We start from the raw sequence: 25,874 nt of genomic DNA on the forward strand, positions 1-25,874 counted from the left end.
AACACACCATCTCCACTGTCAAACATGGTGGTGGCAGCATCATGGTTTGGGCCTGCTTTTCTTCAGCAGGGACAGGGAAGATGGTTAAAATTGACGGGAAGATGGATGCAGCCAAATACAGGAACATTCTGGAAGAAAACCTGTTGGTATCTGCACAAGACCTGAGACTGGGACGGAGATTTATCTTCCAAAAGGACAATGATCCAAAACATAAAGCCAAATCTACAATGGAATGGTTAAAAAATAAACGTATCCAGGTGTTAGAATGGCCAAGTCAAAGTCCATACCTGAATCCAATCGAGAATCTGTGGAAAGAGCTGAAGACTTCTGTTCACAAACACTCTCCATCCAACCTCACTGAGCTCGAGGTGTTTTGCAAGGAAGAATGGGCACGAATGTCAGTCTCTCGATGTGCAAAACTGATAGAAACATACCCCAAGCGACTTGCAGCTGTAATTGGAGCAAAAGGTGGCGCTACAAAGTATTAACGCAAGGGGGCCGAATAATACTGCACGCCCCACTTTTCAGTTTTTTATTTGTTAAAAAAGTTTAAATTATCCAATAAATTTTGTTCCACTTCATGATTGTGTCCCACTTGTTGTTGATTCTTGACAAAAAATTAAAATTTTATATCTTTATGTTTGAAGCCTGAAATGTGGCGAAAGGTTGCAAGGTTCAAGGGGGCCGAATACTTTTGCAAGGCACTGTATACTCAGTTGCGACTTATAGTCTGAAAAATACGGTATTCTAGTGTCCGAATGTGATGCTTAAATCAAATTTTGCCATTGGCAAGAATGAAAATATACGTTTTTGCCATTATAACATAACGTCTGTTTCCGCCTATAGCCGAAATGTTCATTTAAAAATGTTAGATTATCCATAAGAGTAAATGTCTGTATGTCAAAATGAGTCCTGCGATTGGCATGTGACATGTTCAGGATCAATTAGGATAGGCTATGGCTCCACAGGGCCAACGTTTTTAAAAATTTGGACATTGTAAAAAAGCCAAAGAGAAATCAATATGCATTCAGAAAGAATTTTTTTGATTCCGTTTTTGTGACATGTTCCATGATGTCACGCAACGTGACGTCAATCATTAGCATATTTTGAAAACTACAGTTTTGCTTTATCGATACGAAAACACGATTTTAATAGATTATCAAATCACTTGAAATGATTTAACAACAATTTGATTCAAATTGCTTCTGAAAGACTACTGCTTGATGCTCCACTGGTGACCATTTCCTATCAAATGATGGGTTTCACGGTCCCTATAATGTGACAGCAAGCCTTTTTTTAATGATGGGATAAAAGATGAAAAAGGGCTATCTGTGAGCGATGTCCTTGCTGAAAAATGAGCATTTCACAGGTCATCGTGCTCCCATCCTTTCTTTTTGTCCATCATCTGTCACTCCTCTCCATCTCCTTTGCCCTTGCCTGTCTATTTTCTATCCATCCATTTGTTTTTGTTTTAGTGAAACCACCCTCATATGAGGCATTTCTCTCTCAGCTCCCGCATTTTTTTGCTCTTCTTGCCTCCAATCTTTCGCAAACAGTCATGCAGTTTTCCTATCTCAATATTATAAAACCGGGCGTAGCTAAATTGATGGAAGCTATTTTCTTCAGCTGTCAACTTACAGTATTATCAAGGAACTTATTTCAGTAGCTTGGTGGACAGCAGGCGGAAAACTGATGGAGGGTAGAGGATTTGAAGTAAGAGGGTGTTTAGGGAGGTGGTGGATGGGGAGCTGTTTGGTGGCCTGTTTTACATTTTGAATGTGTTCCTTTTTTCACCACTCATTCAATCTCTCTCCCTGGTATTTTACTTTTGTCATCAGTGAAGCTTTAAATGCCAAGTTTTCTCTTCCCTTCTCTCGCTATCTTTTCTTTTTTAAAGAACTCTGTTTACTCATAACTGGTATATTTGTATAAAGAACTCAGTTTACTCATAACTGGTATTTCTGTATACTGTATGTGTATATGGATATAATTACCCTTAATTTTGGCTTTAGTTGAATTTTTGTTTGAACAGGCCTCTATCATGCGCCATTCCTCTATATTTGCTTGAAACTCCTGGCACCATCACTGGAGCTATGCTGCTACATTTTAATAGTGAAGCAAATTCTGCTGCAAAATATGCTGTAAAATGCTCTTAAACATAACCATGGGCAGCTGTGTAAAGACATATTCCCTTCAGTAGACTGTGAAGAGCTCATTTGCAGTGACATATTAACAAACATGGGCATGGTTTGCCCCACATATTGTTGCCCGGATCACATCCTTTAAATGTCACATGCCCAGTGCTGGCCAGAGAGGTTGCAGGATTATTTCAGTGGATTTTAAAGATGCTGCACACAGTGTCAACATTTGCTCTGCTGTGTCTGATAGTTGAATTTTCACATTTTTGACTTATAATCGTGTTGCAAGGGGTGTGTCTCTACCTCATTGTTTTAATTTCTCAAAATAATGTATCTTCTCAAACCAATTAATCACAAACACCTCATTTAATACTGGTTATCAGACATTTGATCATTTTAAGGTTTTCTACATGTTGGAGATAACATTTTTCTTCTTTCTTGACTGTAAACGGATAGTTTCACTTGACTTATTGCACGCTGTTAGGTTAACATGTTGAACAATTTCCCTAACAAGCTTTGGACTCTATAACACATTCAGCGATAAGGGTAGGAACTAGGGATGGTTTTTGTGCTTCCGATCCGATACCGATATTGTTTTGCACTTCCGATCCGATACCGATACTGGCCAATACCGATACCGGCCTATCTGAGCATGTGTAAAAGTTGAAAGTTATTTAGCCTCCTTACTTAGTTGTCAGACTCATGTTGAAAAGAGTTTTAGTACTCTTGATAACAACTAGCCAGCTGAATTAGGTGAGTTTGAATAACACACAATGGCTGGTAACAAGAAACTGACCTGTTTATTCAATGACAAACACAACACATTATAAATAACAAACAGAAATGGCATAGTCAGTCAGTAAAACGTGCAAATAATATTGTAAACTGTCTTAAAAAAGCAAAACACACAAACAACCTCAGTGGAAAATCCCCCCCCCCCCCCCCCCCAAGCTATTAGATGCTTTTAATGTTTCGTGCATTAGTTACAGTAACTGTATAAAAAGCCTCTCAGGTTTAAATAAACGACTATTTCAGTATCAAGTTGATATTTTAAAACAGTAAATAAAATACTCAATTCCCAATTCTGTATCAGCAGCTTTAAACTACATTCAATTCATTTAATTTTGCGAATCAACTGTTAAAGATGTTAAAATTGCTCCCCTTATTCCATAATTTCCCTTCTGTCTACTTTCGACATGTGAATGTTTTAAAATTGTTTTGAAGATAGATTCAAGTCAAGATTTTGCCGATTTAGGAGTATTTTAGATAAAAAGTTAATTAGGTTCGCTTGGAAGGTTCACAACAGCCTACTAGGGAAGTCTTCTGCTTTAAGATGGCGGCCGTTTAGTTGTCCATACTTCAATGTTGCTACCGCCGTCGAGCCTTTCATCTTGCATCTAGTTCTATATACATATGATATCTATTATCTACAGTAAAACGATGTTGACGTAGTTTGTAGCGACTGTCAGCAGCAGTCAGGTATTCTTGTGTTTTTTATCCAGCGGCATGAGTTGAGCTAAAGCCGTGAGTTGAGCATTGGCATTACCCGTGTCTATGACAAGAATGATGTTTACTCTCCGGACGCAATGCGGTCCGTTTCTCATTGCGTCCCGAAGACCGCGCTGTGTATTAGTTCCGCTATACTTGACATATTTCAATAATCGGAATTTGGATGTTTGTGAAGCGTTCTCGAATCTTCCACGGCCGAATCACTCAAGGATGTAATGACGGCTGGGCATGTTGTACCGTGCATGTTGTACCTAAGTGTTGGATGGTGCGTCTTTACTCATGAGAGATAATGGCTCGTCATCCAGAATGAATTTTTCGGCAATGACTCTTGTTATTCCCTGGGCTTTGGGACTGTCGGGTGCCAGTTTGTCACGCATAGCAAAAGTTTCTGCAGGTGTTAGTTGCGTAGGACCCTTCTTTTGGTCTTCGGTTTTCTCAACATACGCCTTATATTGTTTGTGGTGGTATTTCGCTAAATGCTTGATTAGGTTGGTTGTATTAAAACTTCTTACAGCTTTACCACCACGCTTGACTTTATTGTGGCATATGTTGCACTCTGCCTCTTCGTCTTTGTCGTCCTTTAAGGTGAAATGATCCCACACAGCTGACATTTTTACCGATAAAGTCTCTCGGTAAATTGGGAGACAGTAATGTAGTGTGTTGAAGGTGTGCCCTAAAATACGGACAAGATTTTAGGGAAACCGAAGCAAAAACTGGAATTGATTATGTAAGTTGGTGCGCTGTAAAACCCGGACCGGACTTTAAAAAAACTGGTTCGGAAGTCTGGATCAGAATTTTTCCGTGTCGGCCGATCCGATACCGATGCGCATTTTTTTGCCCATATCGGCGTCAGATCCGATCCAAATATCGGATCGGGACATCTCTAGTAGGAACCTCTGCGTATCTTGCGATACGATACAATTTCCTATGCAAGGCTCAAATTATGGCTAGACAACTATTATCGATTCGCGGGTCAGGAAATCAATTTATGATATTCTATACAATACAAGTATTAAAGAGATAAGCTAGTTCTAAATCGAAAAATAAACAATGCTCTCAAAAACTATTGTTTTCCTTACAGACTATGAAAATACTTCTGTGTAAATAAATACAGCATTTCTATATTATTGCAACATTCTTGTAAACTAATGAGTGTCTTTCTTAACATACTGTAGACACTTTTCTAGTGGACAATTACCGTACCAACCTTTTGGTACCTTTATCAAATAGTTAAACTTTTAAAAAATATATATCGATTCTTGACAGGAGCATATTAATAGTCTATATCGATATTCCTAGACAAAACCTTAAAAAAAAAAAAAAAAAAAAAATCAGAGAGAATTCCTCAGAGAATTGATGTATACACAGCCTCAGAATATAATGTGCGTACCAAAATTCAGTCCGATCTGTCCTCAAATAATGGAGGCGTAGCAATATTGGTTTGTCTCCTCAACAACTTACAAAAAAAAAAAAAAAAAAAATTAAATGTGAGTAACATTAGGAGCCTGCCCCTGGGCGGTCCAAACGATGACACTACAAATTAGTGCAGCCATTGCTGTGACGATGGTGATGTTAGGTATACCAACCAGTGTTGTTTTTGGTAGCGCTTTTAATTTTTGTCTTGGTCTTAGTCTTTTGGAAAAAAATACTCATTAGTCTTAGTAATATTATAGTCATTTCAGCATGTGTTCGTCTTCATCTAGTTTTAGTAAACGAAAATCCAGGTAATTTTCATCTAGTTTTGGTTGACTTATTTACTAATTACTTAAAACGTTTTCATCTGTAAAATTCAAAAGTTTTAGTCTATGAATAAATAAATAAAAGGTTACCAACAATTTGGAATGAACGCTGACAGACAAGCCCATAATTGTAGAGTCTACAAGGACATTACCACCTTGTGATGATTATACACACTCAGCAGGAAAACCATACATTATTTTCATTAATCAAACTCACCCTGACGCATCAAACTGTATGTAAAAAGTTTTCCAAGAGTTTAAGATGACACTCATCACACTAAATGCTAATGATAACGCGAATCCTATACTAATGCTACAAGTTACATTTAATGTGTGAATATCCATCAGCACAGACCTTTAAAGTCTAAAGCAACATAGCCTTTCTAGTCAAGATAAGAAAACAAAACTTAGCAAGCAGCACATCACATGACCAAACACTGCTACGATGCGTGACAGAATGTATGACGAATTTTCATCTCGTTCTCGTCTCGTCAAACGAAAACTGCCATTCGTCTCGTTATGTTTTAGGGGCAGTTTACATGGCTACTGCGACACAAAGATGCAATGACTGTGCTGCGGAATGGCCTCACCTTTATACGGAAGGCGAACATGCAAACCTTTGAATCCTGCCTCCAAAGTGGAAGGATTAGATTGCGGGTTCATGAGGGGGCTTGCTCCGCATCCGTATCAACGGAAAGCTCCCTCTCCGATAACGTCAGCACTCGCACATGTCATACTGGGCGTGCGCAGCGGTGCTACAATACATTAAAAACAGCAAATATGGCGGAACGTCTGCTTTAATTGACCGTTTTTCGATTTTTGTGCCTTTTGGAGCAAAAGAAAAATGCCATTGCTTGGACTAGGCTGGTATGTTGTCTTCCGGGCTGAGGACGTTGTTGGTGTCAAAGTGTATCATTGGCTGTCGCCTTGTAAATCAGCACTGCCCCCCTAGGGCCTAGCATGACTACTACATCGTTTTCACGTGGAATTGCAACATTGTTCGAATGGAGACAGAACCATATAAATGCAAACATGAAATTTTTCGTATTCCTGGAGAGTCACCATGTAAACGGCCCCTTAGTCTCCCAAGACACATTTTTAGCTCGTCATCATCAAGTCATCGTCATGACAAAATATTTTGGTGACGAAATACTTTAATTATCATCATAGTTGACAAAAACAACACTAATACCAAAACATGTAAACACTGAGATTCTTAAACACAGGTGCAAGGGACAATGGGTATTGCTGACGCCATGGGGAAGAGCGGGCAATCTGGGATAATTGCTTATAATTGTGTGAAATAGTACCTGCAGTGATAAAATGTCTGCTCCACAAAGGGTTGCCACTTCTTGGAAATACTGACTATTATTTATGTTTGTCTCCACTGTTACACATCAGAAAAAAGAAATTATGTGTTTTTTTTGCCCTTTAATCACCAGAGTCTTTTTGCTGGTATGTACCTGACATATAGCGGGGTACACTGTGCATTAGGTGCCAGTCAATCACAGTATACAACAAAAGACAATGAAAGTCTTTAAGGTACCTAATATGCATGTTTTTGGAATGTGAAAGGTTGCTTATGTACTGTACCTAAAGAAAACAAATGCAAACATGTTGACCAAAGCTAACCACCATTCAAGCACGTTACCGTATGACAGTGTCTATTTGGAAGATGGCTTACACTGAAAAAACACACCTCCTGAAAACTAGGTAAATTCCCCTTTTTTCAGTGTTAATCTACGAGAAATAAGTGAAATTATTTGCCAGTGCTTCAAGTAAATTTTACTCACATTGGTGAAAATAGGTTTAGCAGACTTTATTTTAAGAAAAAAAATAATACATTTAATCTTAAAAAAGCTTTGAAACATCAAATATCATTATCTTTCTTAAATCTATTCAAACAATTTTCTCCATGTTGTTTTGACTGTCAAAGACTAGTTAACAGATTAATGTGTCAGATTAGTCAAAGTAAATAAATAAATCTTACTATTTGTTCTCATTAAGCCCATATATCTAAAAAAAAAAAAAAGTTTCAAATAATGTTTTGAACAACATCTATTCTTAAATTAAGAAAATTTGACATTTCAAGGCTTTTTCTAGATTTAATATTGTAATTTATTGCTTAAAAAAGGTCTGTTAAACTTATTTTAAGTAATGTGAATCAGCAGAATTTATTTGAAGCACTTGCAGATAATTTCACTTATTTCTAGTAGATTTACACTGAAAACATGGGAATTTAACTAGTTTTAAGTAGGTGTGTTTTTGCAGTGTGCAACATTTCATTCCTCCACGATATTTAATAGAAAACTGTTGTTTTGTTTTTTTCATTGGTTTTTATTTCATTTATTTATTTATTAGTATTAAACAAACCAACTCTTGAACATTTGCATGCTACATTCATTACAATGGGCATGTGAAACTAATTGTTTGGTGACTTGACGTGATTATAAGCAAAAAATAATACACTGTACATTTTAATTTTTTTTTGCGCAAGGTCGACAAACTTGTTTCCAAGTAGTGACAGTTGGTTCACCAAGGCTTTGACTTTGCATGTGTGTTTTGTTTCTAGTGTGTGTAGAGCAGAGTGACCTTGGCGTCTGTGCTCAGCGGCAACACACAAGAGAAAAGTGATTAACTGTAGAAAGACAAAGAGGGAGGTGTGAACGCAAAATTAATCATGTCGAGAGAGCGTAAAAGTAAATAAAGATTTACTTAAAGTGGAGAGAAGCCAAAGGCACAGGGCAGCGGGGGAAGGAGTGAAAAGTCAAACCAACAGCGGAATGGAGAAAGAGATATGAATGAATGAAAAGGGAAAATGACTCATACTGCATCTGTTGGGCTTCTTCTCTCCCCCACAGGCAATCTGGAGGTGCAGTCATCAAGAACAGGTAAGAGAGAGAGCAACATGGCATTGAATGTTAATCAGACTCAATCAATGAGTAAAAAAAGTGTATTAGTGTTCTTCTTAGAGACAATTGTGATTTTTTTTGTCTTCTATTGTGAGTCCTTGCCAGTTCATATGCTACAATTTAATTGGATTGTACAACTTCACAGCTTGCCTCAACAATGAAGTTTAAATTACACTATATTAAACGTATTCGTCGACAGTCGTTTTTTTATGATAAAGTTATTTTGGAAACTGAATGTACCATGATAGGAAGACATGGTCAGTATGTGTGTGCATATCAACTGAAAGAAAAATGGTGACCTGCAGTGCGGACAATGTCTCAGTGCTAAGAAGAACACTTCACCAACAGAACACCCCCCCACTGAAGCCAGTGAAATTGCATTGCTTTGTTCTAAATTTTGAAGAATAACACGTTTCTTCACTCTCACTCATTTCCTTTGGTCCAGTCTTGGAGAGGAGTTCTACAAGGAAGCCATTGAACACTGTCGCAGTTACAATGCCCGTCTGTGTGCTGAGCGCTCCATGCGTCTCCCCTTTCTGGATTCCCAGACAGGTGTGGCCCAGAGCAACTGCTACATTTGGATGGAGAAGAATCACCGTGGACCAGGTAGGTGTCCATCAACCACTTTGGTTGTTTCATACCTGGTGATCTACTCAAACTTTTTCAAAACCTTGTTTGTTCCTCCTTTCCCTCAATAACTGCCTCTTTTTTCTACTTCCCTTCCGTGCACAATTTTTTATTCTAGCTCCAAATCCCCCCACCTTATGGCCCATGCATGTTCTCCACTTTTTTTCTATCTAACATTAGTGTATTATGGCCGAGAAAAAAACCCACCCCTGTGGTGATAATATGCCACTTGCACAAATTACCCTCAAAGAAATAGTCTGTATAAGTGTGTGCAAAAAAATGGAGTCACCTTTATGTACTTTTATGCCAGATGTATTGTCAGTTTGGTAAGTAAGAGGATATAAATTGTTTCTGCTTTCTTTTAAAAAGTATAACACCTCCAATTGTATTGTTATGATAATGCATGCATCAAATATTTTAAAGTGCATTAAATTGTGTACAGAACTGAGCTGTGTGTTTTGCGCTTTGAATTTCAGGTCACGCGCCAGGTCAGTTGTACACGTATCCTGCTCGGTGCTGGCGCAAAAAGAGGCGGTTGAACATTCTGGAGGACCCACGGCTTGTTCCGATTGAGTTTAAAATTGGTAAGGAGGAAACAATTGATAGAATACAGTGATTTACAGATACTTTTCAACCTTTAGTCAGTTCAATACACTACATAGACAAGTTAATTAATGTTCAAACTGATACCTTCTTGTTTTTTAAAAAAAATTATTTATTAAAACTTTTTTTTTTTTTTTTTCTTTGCAATTTTGCCCACATTTTGAATTCGATTTCTAAAACACATTCCAATGGGACATCACCTTTCCTTTAACAACACTCAATACGTTTTTGAGAAGTAAGAAAAGTCTGGTCAGGAGTTGTCTCTGTTAGTGTATTTTGCAATTCATAATGCACCTCACAAAATTAAAGAACATTTGCAAAGATATTCCCTAGAACAATAAAGTTTGTCATCTTTTTTACAAGCTTAAAGTACCTGTGACACGATGACACAATAAAAAATAAAAACAATCTTAAATACCATTATTATGTCAATTAAAGTCATATTTTGAGACGATTTGACTATATACAACAATTTGGTAAAGCGCAGATGAAGAGAAATGAGTCTTTTAATCTGCCGTTTAGCCCCTCCTGTCATTATAGCGCTCTAGCACCGCCAGCTTGGTGATGACGTCGGCTGAGTAACGATTTCAACTGATTTAGAATACAGCCCATTGAGAGGGTGGATTCAAACCGAGGAAAAACAGAGAGCAGCAAAATATCATCGTTTTGATCTCTCTACTCCAATATTTTTACAGGATATTCTTTTTACCTAAGTATTTTTCCCCAATTGCTAAATAAATTGTATGGTCATGACAAATAACGGTCTTTTGCTAAATGGAATATGAAATACTAAAAATGCAATTATTCAGTACGACAGGGCTAAATTACTACATAATGGTCAAAACAGCCGACTTCTGAAACCACCCAACCGGTATTTAATGCCACCGGGGTTAGTCTGGCTTTTGTCATTTCCCTGCCCCAACTTCAGAGACGGAGGACAGAGCGTAAACAAAACAGGAGACGTGAGAGCGACATGCTAACCTGAACCGAGTGGCTCATCCAAGTCTTTTCCACGCCTTTTAAAAATTTAAAAACCACACAAAACTCCCCCAACTCGTGTCACACACGGCGGCGGGGTTGGTTGTCTTCACCGACTGGCCAGCGCCCGGCAGCGAGAAAGTTTCGGCTCGTCGTTCTGCTGTGGCTCCAGCAAGCAGGCAGTGCTCGTCACCTGGAAACAGAGGGGAATGAATGCCTAAAATGGCACATTCTCGGTGGACAAACCGGCCGACGTCGGGGCACATGGCTCCCCGAGCCCGAGCCGCGGATAGTGCTCTCTTGGCGGTCACGCGAAGAGGACCGATCGGGAGTGCCAGTCTGGACACAATCAAGAACTGCAGACGAGAGCGCGTGGCTTCCCGAGCACGGACGCTCATCGGCCGGCGACCTTGGTGTACGACAAGCTGCTGGTCGTCGGCCAAGTGGCCTTCTTGGTGGACAGCGAGCATTGTCACCCACAAAATGCAAGCCACGTCCTTGTTAAAACGTTGCCATGATCCCAGTAGTATACATAACATAAAACACGTAGTTTACTCACTTAATCATCCGTCCAATGGTTTCTTGATTGTCGGGCTTGTTTTGCCCATTCTTCGCAGTGAACAAGGGTCTTTTGGAAATTAAAAAAAAAAAACTCACACCGCTCTCCCTGGTGGAGCAACAAAAGCCTGCAGCACATTAAGCTGGCGTGGCGCAAAAAATAAACGAATTAATCCGCAAAATCAGCTGAATCCGCAGTCCTTCTGCATACGATAGTAATGGCTGTATTGTGAGGTGATCAGTCCGCTGACGTCGCATTCTCCTTCTTCCTCAATCCGAGTCCGTGGCTGGAAGTCTCCCATTTTCGTAGTGTGGGATCAAAAAATTGAATAAATATATCCATCGCTTCCACACACATCCAAGCGGTCCATTTCATTTAGAAGCATAAAATGCCGCGTATAATATGAAATAAACATGCTTTTTTATGTCACAGGCTCTTTAAAAGGATTTGCAAATCATTGTTTCATCTTTTTCTTTACGTCTTGTGCAATGTGCCAATTTATTTGGAATTTATTGTAGGAGGAAAAGGGCTAGTGTTAATCTCAAGCAAGCAAGTTTTTTTTTTTTTTTTGGTAAGTACATTTGTTAGAATTAGTGTTCTCATTTCAATGGCTTTTCATCAGACTATGAAGCCTCCCTAAAGAAGGAGGGTGGTATTCCAGATGGCCCTGTGTTGGAGTCACTGCTTGCTGGGGATACTCTGGACAAGAAGGTGGAAACAAAAGAGGAAGAGCCAATGAGCGAGTGTCAGGTAAGGCCTGTTTTCCCTTACTCTTCAGTTTTGCTGTTTCTAGAATTCTTCATCACATCAACACTATAGTGCAATTGTTTTGATGATCTCTTTAAAGTACTTGTAATAGTGTATAATTAAAAACTGAAGGAAAGTTGTTACCCAACAAAAAAACACAAAATTTATTTTGACTACAACATAAAAATGAATACATTTGCGTGCCGTAGCGCTACAGCATTTCCAGCGAGGTAAATCGTTATGCTTTGAGTGTTTGCCAGTTGGACAGCAAAATAACATTTACACAACTTGGCCAAATGGGAAAACCTGCCCCGGTTCTGAGTAGGTTTTGTATGATGGGGATTTGTGTTTACAGTTTGTAGGTTACTCCTAGTGTGTGTTGGAATTCCCTGCTCTCCTTCCACTTTGACAGTGTGGGCAAAAATCGTTTTCAAAATCCTGCTCAAGGACCACTTTTCTGGTGGGCACTTGTTGATGTCATACTATATAAAAATCATTATAGAGTTGCAAAGTGAACAAACAATCAATTAATCTGTATTCTGTATATTCTTTGGTCTAATTGCAACTTTCTATGTCAAAGTGGTGCATTTCTTTTAAAATGCAATAAAACATTTTTTTTTTTCATGGGTGACCCTCAAATTTAGCACCAGAACATTCCCGACCAGCCCGGGTTGCTGTATATCTATGCATAACCCTAATAAACCAATACATACTTACATATGAAGGGAGTGGGTGGTGTCTAATGCAGGTGCACAAGTATTCTGGCAGCAAATAAATGTGATTTACGCACTGTTGTTGAAAAAATGGTGTGCAAAACATTTTACGCAGTTTTTTTTACTACACACTACAGCTGTGGCATTGCCATCAGCACTGATAAAGCAACATATCTAATGTTTTACCTTTTCACAGTACTCTGGTTTATTTTTCTATTCACACGCACTTCAGTTGTGCTAGTTGCCTAAGCTCACACTTCTCTGACAGCTACCACTAGTGTGAGTTACTGTACTGCTATTCCCCCAACAGAAATTGCTTGTTGGAGATTTCCCGCATGAGCTGGAGGTGGATGAGATGGAAGAAGATGTTCCTAAGCGCAAGAACCGTACCAAAGCACGGGTAGGGCATCACTCTGGCTCAGATGTGAGCTTGAACAGAAAGCAGTGAGGGTAAAATTAAACAATCCAGAAGATGCTAGAAAACAATTCATCATTATTGTTTTTTATTTTTTTGCAAAAGGTACTGCAGAATTAGCAAAAACAGAAATAATTTTTCAGTTTTTCTCCTCCAACTTTGATTAGACTAGAGTTGTTTTTCCCCCTTCACCTCCTTAGGGAATATAATCACGTGTTAACAATGTATCTTGAAAAGGATCACATGCACATACACACTGTTTCACAGTGACAACAGGCTTGTTAATTGGAGCTGTTGGTCCCCTGCTAGGTGTCATCAGTCCCCTCCTGCTGGAAGTGAAACTTTGCACTGAGAGCAGATGATTAAAATGCAAACATGTTCGTGTGTTGGCATGTGGAGTGATGAGTGTGTTGCTCAGTGCTTCTAATGTGTGTTTGTGCTAGTATTGACGTTCAAACTGTTCTGTCATGTGTCTGGTGCATAAATGTGGTGCGTGTGTGTGTGTGTCAGGCCTACGGGGTTGGTGGCATGAGAAAGCGACAAGAGCCACCTGCTATAGAAGACAGAGACAAGCCCTATGTCTGTGACAGTGAGTATTTCTTTATTCTGTTATTTATTTATTTATTAGTTCCAAAGTTTGGTTTACCACTTACAGCTTTTCTTTGTGTATCCATTGTTGTATTCCAGTATGTGGAAAGCGCTATAAAAACCGCCCAGGACTGAGTTACCATTACACTCACACTCATCTAGCAGACGAAGAGGGCGAGGAAGACTCAGAGAGGCACACGCTTCCTTTCCAACGCAAAAACAACCACAAGCGTAAGTTTACCGATGATTGTTATATGATTCTCAATTCCGAAATGAATTCATTCAATGGGGCAGCATGGTAGCCTTTATAGTCTCTAGGTTTGAGTTCAAATGGAGCCTTATTTTATGATGTAGTGTTGAATAACTAAGGACGGAGCCATTTTTATTTGAACACACAAATTTTGTAAGTGAGCAAATGTTATTGAAAGATGTGACTGGTGATTGTTTGTAGTTGCGCAGATATTTCGTTTTGATTAATTGCTTAAAGATTGCTTTAGTTGGTGCTTGCTTTTAGCTTTGGGTTTCACCTGTGAAAACCTTTTAATCAACCAAAGCTACCGATGGGAGAAAAACAAACTATTTTAAGCTTAGAGCATCAGATTTATAACACAAATCATAGGCATAGCCAATATTGCAATTTGGAATGCCCTGATGAAGCTGAACTGCTGAAGCAAACTAAGCAACAGTTTGGCGAAGGGTATCAATAATACTTGATGACTGAAAGATTTTGAGATCTGGATAGAAACACTCCAAAACAACAGTCAGTGACTGCCAAGTGCCAACCTTTACAGTGCAGGAGTGAAGGTATCACTATACACTGTAAAAAAATTTCAGTGTAAAATAACGGTAAAGAGCTGGCAGCAGTGTTGCCATTTATATACTGTTATTTTACAGTCTTGGTAACGTAAAAATGTTTCACCGTAATAGTCCGTAATCTAGAAAAACTGTTGATTCCTGTATTTCTAGAAAATACAGTAAAAGTCTGTCAGCAGAATTGCAATTACCAACCTGTTATTTTACAATCTTGGTAATGTAAAAATGTTTAACAGTAGTCTGTAATCCAGGAAAAACTGTATATTCCTGTATTACTACAATTCACAGTAAAGTGCAGGCAACTGAGGAGCTGCAGTATGCTGCGTTTTTAACGATATACTGTGTTTTAGCGGTATTATTATTTATTTGGGAAAATAACTTTACAGTCTATGAATGCATATATTTCCTTTTAATACAGAAAAAAATGCTGATGTCAGGTGAGAAACAGAACTGGTTTTATTTCATCGTGTTGGCAGGCAGTGAAAACGAACAGGAACTAGAGAGATGGGGCAGTCGGGTCGTGTAGGTCAGGCTGAGCATTCTGGCGATCTGGCATAGTCTGGTCAAGCAGGACAGGCTGAGAAGGTTGATCGGGCTGGAGAGCTGGTGTAGTTGGGTCAAGCACGACAGGCTGGGTCAGAAGTGGTGATAGGTCAAGGACAAACGACGAGCAGGAGTGTGCTGAATCGTTGACGAACTGATACTGACTTTGGGAGGCCGTGCCTTAAATGCACAGCTAGTAACAAGTTGCAGGTGGCGGTAATTAGGAGTGATTGAAAGATGAATTCCATGAAAGGTGGAGTGGCAGCAGGCTAAAGGCCGATTTATGCTTCTGCGGCCATGTCTACACCGAGCAGGGTTTTTCTAAAACAGAATCCTGCCCTAATACGTCGGGAATAAATAATTGCATCCACACCTGCAAATTTGTAAAAAAAAAATACAAATAAAAAACCTTCCACAGCCAACCACATACATTCATTTTTAAGTACATTCATAACAATGCGCAAAAATTCTTTTTATTCTTTGCATGGGTTTAATGCAAAAAAGCACCTGTCTAATTTACTCCAAATGTAAACATTGGTCTCATGTGTGACGTGGGGACAAAGTTTGTCGCAGCCAGTGACGTTTCCACAATAATTCATGCCATACCACTATACGGGTGTGACTTTGTCTTTTTATGGTTTTGGGGGACTCTTGGTAAATGGAGAGTACTTATATAGCGCTTTATCTACATTGTTACAATGCCCAAAGCACTTTACATTAGCACACATTTACCCTTTCACGCACACATTCACACACCAATGGTGCTGCTACCATGCAAGGCGCTGCCATCCCATTGGAGACAAGTTAGGGTTCAGTGCCTTGCCCAAGGGCACTTCGACACTGGGCAGTCATAGCCGGGAATCGAACCGCTGACCCTTCGGTCCCAGGACAACTCAAGCTACCAACTGCGCCACGGCCACCCGATTCTTGTCAAATTCCTTTAATTTTCCTCCGGTCATTGACAGCAATGGCAACGGAGATGGAACGTGTGTATTTGCAGCTTCAGCTAATCAATATTAAACAACAAATGTTGTCAGTACAAATGTTGAAGCGTAGGCGACACAGATGTCGTTTGCGAATGTTTGAAAATGGTGTTGTTTTTGTACTGAACCGGAAACAACGTTCTGAGCGGACCAATCACAGTCCTTCGACGTTCACCTCAGGCGCGTTGACGTGATGTGCAGTCAGGACTTTTTGGAGGTGCACGTCAGGCTATGGCGTAGGGTCGTAATCGGGTCTGCGTTAACGGCGTAGGTCCGCCGTCACCGCTACGCAGAAGCATAAATCAGCCTTCACGGTGATGGAATACAACAATAAGTGGAGAAGGGCCAGTTTAGATCAGAGTGGGGATACAACAAGAAATATATATGAGTAGAATAGAATGGAGGCGACGTCAATATAATAATATAGTCAACAAAACATCCAGTCTGGTGTTTGCGTCGATGTGATTGTGTTGTAGTCTGAGGTTCAACTCCCATACATCATCCGCTACAGCTAACGCTAATGCATTTAGCTAACATTTATAACACCAACATTTAAAACTACTAACATAATCAAAACATAAACATAATAAATTTATTAAATAAACAATAATATAAATAGAGAAATAATTAAAATAAATTTTATCGTATTATAACTCCACTGTTGGATACGACACTCAGATTTTGCCTTTTTAACCGCTCACCGGCAAACACCTTTTATTTATTTCCCCAAAACATTCACTCAGCAGCATCTTTTGCAAAACAATAGAAAACTGCCCTCTACTGGCACTCCAGACGAATAAACATCAATATTATATATCGCTATCCCGAAATCCTCTGAACTTTAGTTTAATATACAGTGCCTTGCAAAAGTATTCGGCCCCCTTGAACCTTGCAACCTTTCGCCACATTTCAGGCTTCAAACATAAAGATATAAAATTTTAATTTTTTGTCAAGAATCAACAACAAGTGGGACACAATTGTGAAGTGGAACAAAATTTATTGGATAATTTAAACTTTTTTAACAAATAAAAAACTGAAAAGTGGGGCGTGCAATATTATTCGGCCCCCTTGCGTTAATACTTTGTAGCGCCACCTTTTGCTCCAATTACAGCTGCAAGTCGCTTCGGGTATGTTTCTATCAGTTTTGCACATCGAGAGACTGACATTCTTGCCCATTCTTCCTTGCAAAACAGCTCGAGCTCAGTGAGGTTGGATGGAGAGTGTTTGTGAACAGCAGTCTTCAGCTCTTTCCACAGATTCTCGATTGGATTCAGGTCTGGACTTTGACTTGGCCATTCTAACACCTGGATACGTTTATTTTTGAACCATTCCATTGTAGATTTGGCTTTATGTTTTGGATCATTGTCCTGTTGGAAGATAAATCTCCGTCCCAGTCTCAGGTCTTGTGCAGAAAGCAACAGGTTTTCTTCCAGAATGTTCCTGTATTTGGCTGCATCCATCATCCTGTCAATTTTAACCATCTTCCCTGTCCCTGCTGAAGAAAAGCAGGCCCAAACCATGATGCTGCCACCACCATGTTTGACAGTGGGGATGGTGTGTTCAGGGTGATGAGCTGTGTTGCTTTTACGTCAAACATATCGTTTTGCATTGTGGCCAAAAAGTTCTATTTTGGTTTCATCTGACCAGAGCACCTTCCTCCACATGTTTGGTGTGTCTCCCAGGTGGCTTGTGGCAAACTTTAAATGAGACTTTTTATGGATATCTTTGAGAAATGGCTTTCTTCTTGCCACTCTTCCATAAAGGCCAGATTTGTGCAGTGTATGACTGATTGTTGTCCTATGGACAGACTCTCCCACCTCAGCTGTAGATCTCTGCAGTTCATCCAGAGTGATCATGGGCCTCTTGGCTGCATCTCTGATCATTTTTCTCCTTGTTTGAGAAGAAAGTTTAGAAGGACGGCCGGGTCTTGGTAGATTTGCAGTGGTCTGATGCTCCTTCCATTTCAATATGATGGCTTGCACAGTGCTCCTTGAGATGTTTAAAGCTTGGGAAATCTTTTTGTATCCAAATCCGGCTTTAAACTTCTCCACAACAGTATCTTGGACCTGCCTGGTGTGTTCCTTGGTTTTCATAATGCTCTCTGCACTTTAAACACAACCCTGAGACTATCACAGAGCAGGTGCATTTATACGGAGACTTGATTACACACAGGTGGATTCTATTTATCATCATCGGTCATTTAGGACAACATTGGATCATTCAGAGATCCTCACTGAACTTCTGGAGTGAGTTTGCTGCACTGAAAGTAAAGGGGCCGAATAATATTGCACGCCCCACTTTTCAGTTTTTTATTTGTTAAAAAAGTTTAAATTATCCAATAAATGTTGTTCCACTTCACGATTGTGTCCCACTTGTTGTTGATTCTTGACAAAAAAATTAAATTTCTTATCTTTATGTTTGAAGCCTGAAATGTGGCGAAAGGTTGCAAGATTCAAGGGGGCCGAATACTTTTGCAAGGCACTGTAAATAATATAAGTAATGAATAATATAAATATTTTAGGTAATATGAGTATGACTACCCTAACTTACCGTTTATAAATTGGTACACATAAATCCCAATATAAGTTGAAGAACAAGCACTGAAGAGCAGCATATGTCATCTATAGTCATCCTCTGAAGAGTCTCCAACATTAAAATTATGGGTAATTAGGTTCTACCGGAATTTAATGGCAAATTATTTGTGGTGTCTAGTTATTTTAATTTAAATTGGCAAAAAACATAGTCTATATAGCCACAATGTAAAAGATGTCAGATTTCTGACCAAGCTCCAATTTTCCAGTCAAAACTCAGTTTCCAAAAAATATGGTAGTGTCATATAATTGAAATATTAACATACCGTTTACAGCATTTGTCTTGTTGCTTTACTGTTGGTGACCCACAATGCATTGTTAACTACCCACAATGCATTGCTAACTACAGTAATAAACTGTTCAACTCAAAAACTGTATTTTAGTGTTCAAAATTGGCTGTAAATTTACAACAATTTTTTACAGTGTACCCACTGTTCAAAGAACACTTCGAGAGAAGAATTAGAGAGGCCATACAACAAGATCCAAATCACTCATCATTAACACACTGCAAACACAATAAATTACTCCATTTACGGGAAAAAGTGGAAGGTGCTAGTTTGGCCAAGTCAAAGACTGGACCTTGACCCAATAGAGGATGCATTTTACTGCCTAAAGAACAGCGCAAAGGGAGAAAAACACCTTGAAAAACAAAACAAAACCTGAAAAATGCTCCATTAAAGGACTGGAAAATAATTTCAAATGAAGAATGCAACCGTTTAGTATGGTGAAGTCAATGGATCGCATACTTAATGTCAGTGGTGGATGAAGTACTCGCTGTTTTTTATTTATTTTTATTTTTTATTTTTATTTATGTAAAAGTACAGATACAGGGGCAAAAAATTACTAAGGTAAAAGTACAAGTATTTAAGAAAATATTTACTCAAGTAAAAATACAAAAGTACTTGCTTTAAAAATTACTTTACAAGTAAAAATTAAAAGTATTTTCTCCCAACGCAAAAATGTGATATACTATGTATCTATATAGGGTGACCATATTTTGATTTCCAAAAAAGAGGACACTCGGCGTCTCGGCCCGGTCTCGAGATAATTTAATTTTACTCGAAGTTCACTCAAAAGATGCCTTATTACTTAAATAATATTTAAAGTGTGCCTCCTCCGTCTGGATAGAAAATTCAGTTTCATAACAAAATAATAGCTATATAACCAGACACAAATTTAAGTATTCAGAGGTTAATCAACAGGCTTTATTATTCCTAAGATAATAGAGCAAAAATAAAAATGAAATGAAATAAAGATGTAAAAAAATAATGACTCTTCTGTATTAGCAAATCATCCTTCAACAAAATAATAGCTGTCTTTTGAATTCTTACTGTAAATAATCTATAATAATGTTCTAAATAATACCTCTTCTGTAGAAAATCCCTCTTTTAACAAAAAACTATTTTCTTTTTCCAGTGAAATAATGTAACTCAAACCGTAGCCTCACAACAATACTAATTTGACAAAAAAAATTCAACGTCACTTTAGTTTTTTGTTTGTTTGTTTTAGCACTTTGGGGGACGATTACGACGGAGTATTAGGGCCAAAAAAAAAAAAAAAAAAAACAGAAAAAAATGTCCGCAAGATCAAAGTCGTACTATTGCTAAGACGTATTATTACGTAGGAGTAATGTTTGTTGGTACTCGCCGATACCGATACCACCATTTCGGGCCGGATCAGCCCCCCCTGCGATACTGGTATTGGTATTGGTGCATCAGTAATAAAAAGTACAGATGCGTGGTGTAAAATATAGTGAAATAAAAGTAAAAAATACCACTTTATATTTGTACTAAAGTAAAGTACAGATACACGAAAATGTACTTAGATACAGTAATAAAGTACCTTTACTTCGTTACATTCCACCACTGCTTAAAGAGCATACGGCAGGAGAAAAAAAGTCTTAAATAGCATTATTATGTGAATTAGAATCATATTTTGAGACGATTCGACTATATACAACAATTTAGCAAAGCGCAGATGACGAGAAATTACTCTTTTAATCTGCCGGTTAGCCACGCCTACCATTATAGGGCTCAAGCGTCCCCAACAGGTGGATGACGTCAGCGGGAGACTGGGCTCATCGGTTTTACTATATAGCCCATTGAGGGGGAATTATTCAGAACGAGGAAAACGCGACGAAGAGAGTCGCAAAATGTCGTTGTTTCAGTCTCTCTACTCCAATATTTTTACAGGATATTCTTTTTATCCAAGTATTTTTCCCCAATAGCTAAATAAATGGCTTGAGAAGGACCAGTCAGCCCGTCGAGGGGGAACTATTCACAACGAGGAAAACGCGACGAAGAGATCTGCAAAATGTCATTGTTTCTGTCTCTTTACTTCAGTATTTTTACAGGATATTCTTTTTATCCAAGTATTTTCCCCAACTGCTAAATAAATGGCATGGTCATGACAAATAACAGTCTTGTGCTAAATGGAATATGAAATAATAAAAATGCACTTATTCAGGACGACATGGCAAAATTACTCCATAATGGTCAAAACTGTCGACCTCACCTTTACTGTCGCACCTCCCGAACGATATTTTATGACACTTAAATCGGACATATGTCATTTCCCTTCCCCGGCTTCGGAGAATGTAAACAAACCAAGAGGCGTGACAGCTAGCCGACATGCTAACTCGAACCAAGTGATGTTTCAAAGTCACATAACTAGCCCGGATTATTTGACATGACGACTGGGTTGTTGATTGTCTTCGTGGATCGGCAAACTGCCCGGCCGAGAGCAATTTGCAGCTTGTTTCCCGGAGGAGGGCGGCTGCAATTGTTGTGCAGCTAACGTGCAGCTAATTTGCATGAGGAGAGCTTTTTACATGCCTATCAATGTTCAAATGTAAGTAGTCATTTATTTAAAGAAAGTTTGTAGTGTTTACTTTGTAATCGCTGTATTCGTATTTGACATAATACAAAACAAACTTCCTCGTAAGTCCAATGGTCCCAAAGTAGTAGGGCTTGTTTTGGCCAAAATCCACGGTGAATGGGAACCTTTTGAAACTCCAAAAAAGCGCACACGCCTCTCCCTCATACAGCAAGATTTTTCTGCAGCCGTTTGGCTGGCGTGATGCGAAAAATAAACGTATTAATCCGAAAAAAATCAGCCGAATCCTTAGTCCCCATACACAACAGTACGGCTGTATAGTGAATAGGACGCCTTCAACCGTACACGTCACAGCGCCCTCCTCCTCAATGCAAGACCGAAGCCGGAAGTCACTCATTTTCATGGCGTGGGATTAAAAAAAACTAAATAAATAAAGCGATCGCTTCCACACACATCCAAGCGATCAATATCATTCAGGAGCATAAAATACCGCGTGTATTATGAAATAAACATGCTTTTTTGTGTCACATGCACTAAATGCAAGTAAGGGTCCCCAAATATGAAATAACGTTCGCTTTAAGTTAATTTAATGATGTCTTTTCAAACACTTTTGAACATTTGAAAAGTGTTTGGTTTCAAACAAATGCTGTTCTTTCCTAGGTTTATATAAAACTTTGAAATGTAAATATTTTGAAATAACGGCTGACCTTCTGAACATTTGTCTCATATCTTGATATTAACCACAGAAGTCTTCAGTAAACAACAAAAACAAAGGCAATCAGCTTGTAGTTGTTTTTTTTTTATGTTTCCTGCTATTCTAGAAAGAAAAACGAAAACAATAATACTGTAACTTTTTTTTCAAGTCACATATGCATTGGTTTAAATTTGGAAATTACAATGAAAAAATGATATAGAAGGTAAGCACTGTAGTGCGTGATCAAATCAAAAAGTGGTTGGAGACAAGCTAGTTGGAACAAAATTTTTCCTCCCAACAATTTAAGTACAGTTTTTGTTGGTGGAATTTGATTCATTCTAGTCGCACCTCACATTAATCAGTACCCGAGATGTAGCTACAGTTTCAAAAAAGGTTGGTAACACCTGCAGTAGATAAACTGCAACCCTAAATCCTTTTCACACCGCACTTGGTTTTGGAGGTGTTAACTGCGTAGCACAACGGAGACCCCCTGGTGCAAGCTTGAAGATTTTTCGCACTGTTTGCTAAGCAATTCCAAATGAACAGTTTTTATTTCAAGCACGTGCACCACAGTACCATGCAATCATTTCGTGCGCCGCCAGCCGTCGTTGCACTGTGCTGTGTTGATGCACCAAAGCAGCGCATGCAATGTCACTGGAGATTTTCTGGGATCTCATGAATACAATTGGAATTGTTTTAAAACTGTAATAATGGTGACAATGATATTGTGTTCAATTAATTTTATTCAACATTATTCATAGTATTTGATGGCCGCTTTTATCATTTTGATAAATGAAATGCATTTCACATCCACGCACATGCCTGTGGAGCTTCAATCAAATTCACTAAATCGCAGTCGACAAACTACAAGTGCTTGAAGAAGGCATAACCTTTAAATGACTGGCATTTAATTGGAATATTAAAAGATCCAGTTTAAAAACATGTTTGAAATGAACATCTAGAAGAGAATGCTTTCAAACTATTTATTGCTATACCATGTTTAAGTAGCCTAACCATTGTATCTTCATTTGATTGTAATCCTTATGTCAGTCAAACTAAACTGATTTAATACAACTCAAAATCCAATTGGTATTCATTGTCATGGAACACAGAATTAAACAATTATGTATGATTGATTTACTAGTATTTTGAACACTTTTAATGGTTCACTTTCTTCCACACTTACTTTGGACTCCCTAACTTTTTTTCTGTAATCTTTAGATTTTTAGTGGCTATGTTTGTAAGAAGCCTTTTTCTCCCCCAAAATGACACAAACCTAATTGACAGAATAAAATCATATGGATGTCTGGAGTGGCATGTCATTGGTCTGTGCGTTTCATCACTCCTGTACAGTGGTATGGAAAAGTATCTGAACCTATTGGAATTTCTCACATTTTTGCATAAAATCACCATCAAATGTGATCTGATCTTTGTCAAAATCACACAGATGCAAATACAGTGTCTGCTTTAACTAAAACCACCCAAACATTTAAAGGTTTTCATCTTTTAATGAGGATAGCATGCAAACAATGACAGACGGGGGAAAAATAAGTCAGTGAACCCTCTGCCTAAGGAGACTTACAGAGCAATTAAAATCAATTTTTACCAAACATTTTAAGTCAGGTGTGTGCCCAATCACTGATGAGTGGTTTAAACCTGCCAAGCCCAGTATAAAAGACACACTTTGTAAGAAATGTCTTGATGAAGCATTGTCTGATGTGCATCAGGGCTCGGTCAAAAGAGCTGTCTGAAGACCTGCGATCAAGGATTGTTGATTTGTATGAAGCTGGGAAAGGATATGAAACCATCTCTAAAAGTCTGGATTTTCACCGATCGACAGTCAGAGAAGTTGTCTACAAATGGAGAGAGTTTTGCACTGTTGTTTCTCACCCAAGTAGTGGCCGTCCACCAAAGATGACACCAAGAGTTCAGCGCCGAATACTCAGAAAGATTAAAAAAAAAACAACAACCCTAGAGTATCTGCCAAAGACTAACATAAATCACTGGTACAGTCCAATTTCTCTGTGCACACGTCAACTATACTGTATGTAAAACTATGGCCAAGAATGGTGTTCGTGGGAGGACTCCATGGAGGCAGCCACTGCTGTCGAAAAAAAACCATTGTTGCTTGTTTAATGTTCACAAAAAGACACATGGCCACTTCACAGATGTTTTGGCAAAATATTTTGTGGAGTGGTAAAACCAAAGTTGAATTGTTTGGGAGTAACACACAACGTCATGTGTGGAGGAAAAATGGAACAACTCACCAACATCAACACCTCATCCCCACCATGAAGCATGGTGGAGTGAGCCTCATGATTTGGGGCTGTTTGCTGCCTCAGGGCCTGGACAACTTGCAATCATGAATGGATGAATGAATTCAAAAGTTTATCTGGATGTTTTGCAGGAAAACCTGAGGCCGTCTGTCAGACAGTTGAAGCTAAAAAGAGGATGGATGCTGCAACAAGACAATGATTCAAACACAGAAGTAAATCAACTTCAGAATGGTTTCAGGAAAACAAAATACACGTTTTGGAGTGGCCAAGTCAAAATCCAGTCTTGAACCCCATTGAGATGCTGTGGCTTGACCTAAAGACATCGATTGATGCCAGACATCCCAGGAATCTGACTGAACTACAGCAGTTTTGTAGAGGAGAATGGGCCAAGATTAGTCCTGATCGATATGCCGGACTGATCTGCAGCTGCAGGAAGCGTCTGGTTGCTGCCAAAAGGGGGGCCACAAAATATTTAAATGTGATGGTTCACTTACTTATTTTTCCCCTTTCCGTCATTGTTTGCATACTATTCTCATTTAAATATGAAAACCTATAAATGTTTGGGTGGTTTGGATGAAGCAGACACTGTTTTTGATTGAGATTTTATGCAGAAATGTGAGAAATTCCAAATGGTTCAGATACTTTTTCATACCACTGTACTGCTTAAAATAGAATCACCCAGCAACTTTTGAATCATTACTGTTCTTGTTTAGGTGTAGGCCAGGGTGCGAATGGGACTGCTTCTGGTTGACCAACTATCACCCAGTAGTCAAACTCAAGGGGACATCCGCACTCCAGCTGATCTTGGCTCTGAGCGGTCTTCCAAAATTACAAACAGGTGCAGCAAGGCTGGCACCAGCAGGAAAATTGCAGTATTTTACACTCAAGTGCTGCTGCCACCCCCCCAAATAACATTGAAATCTGAAACTCACACATTAAATAAACAAAATATCTATTATCATTTTATATTTGAAGTGTTAACTAGTACCCAGTGGTGGATGAAGTACTCACTTTTTTTAACTTAAGTACAGATACAGGTGCAAAAACTTACATAAGTGAAAGTACAAGTATCTAAGAAAAAAAATACTCAAGTAAAAGTACAGAAGTACTTGCTTTAAAATTTACTTTCAAAATGAACCTTAAAATTCATTGACTGCTCAGTTTTATTTAAAACTGTGCGTAATGGGAAAAAAAAACAAGCAATAAAATTGACTGCACTGTAAACAGAAGCTGAACAAGCTCAAAAACTTAATTGCTCAAAACTTAGTTGCTTGCAATCCGCCATTAAGCTATCAGGTGCATACCACCCCGTACTGTACAAGAGCGTGGTGGTTTTTATTGGTCAATATCTTGTTATTCTGCCTTATCTTGCTTGTGCTTGTGTTGCTGCCTCTAGTGCTGAGTTACGGTATTGTTGCACGGGGCTGAATTCGTTACATTCCACCACTGTTAGTACCACTATGTAACAAATGCATTGTTGTTTTATCACTGACCGTGTCTGTTAAAATTGAATAAGTCAGACGTGATGTAAACATATTGAGTCTCATTAGATTGCGCAAGTGAGGCACATAAGGTAGCCGATGAGTACACCTGTTACCTATTGTATGCGTA

At 38.7% G+C, this 25,874-nt stretch overlaps 1 protein-coding gene across 1 annotated transcript in view; it reads left to right on the plus strand.

Annotated features, from left to right (window-relative positions):
- Positions 1–25,874, plus strand: part of dpf1 (double PHD fingers 1) — an 87,845-nt gene that overhangs the window by 11,830 nt on the left and 50,141 nt on the right. The window contains 7 exon segments of the mRNA XM_057838643.1: positions 8,248–8,277; positions 8,744–8,904; positions 9,402–9,509; positions 11,688–11,815; positions 12,836–12,925; positions 13,451–13,529; positions 13,628–13,759. Of these exon segments, the coding sequence (XP_057694626.1) occupies positions 8,248–8,277; positions 8,744–8,904; positions 9,402–9,509; positions 11,688–11,815; positions 12,836–12,925; positions 13,451–13,529; positions 13,628–13,759 (728 nt within the window).

Source organism: Corythoichthys intestinalis, chromosome 6, assembly GCF_030265065.1.
Source record: "Corythoichthys intestinalis isolate RoL2023-P3 chromosome 6, ASM3026506v1, whole genome shotgun sequence".
NCBI classification, from domain to species: domain Eukaryota; kingdom Metazoa; phylum Chordata; class Actinopteri; order Syngnathiformes; family Syngnathidae; genus Corythoichthys; species Corythoichthys intestinalis.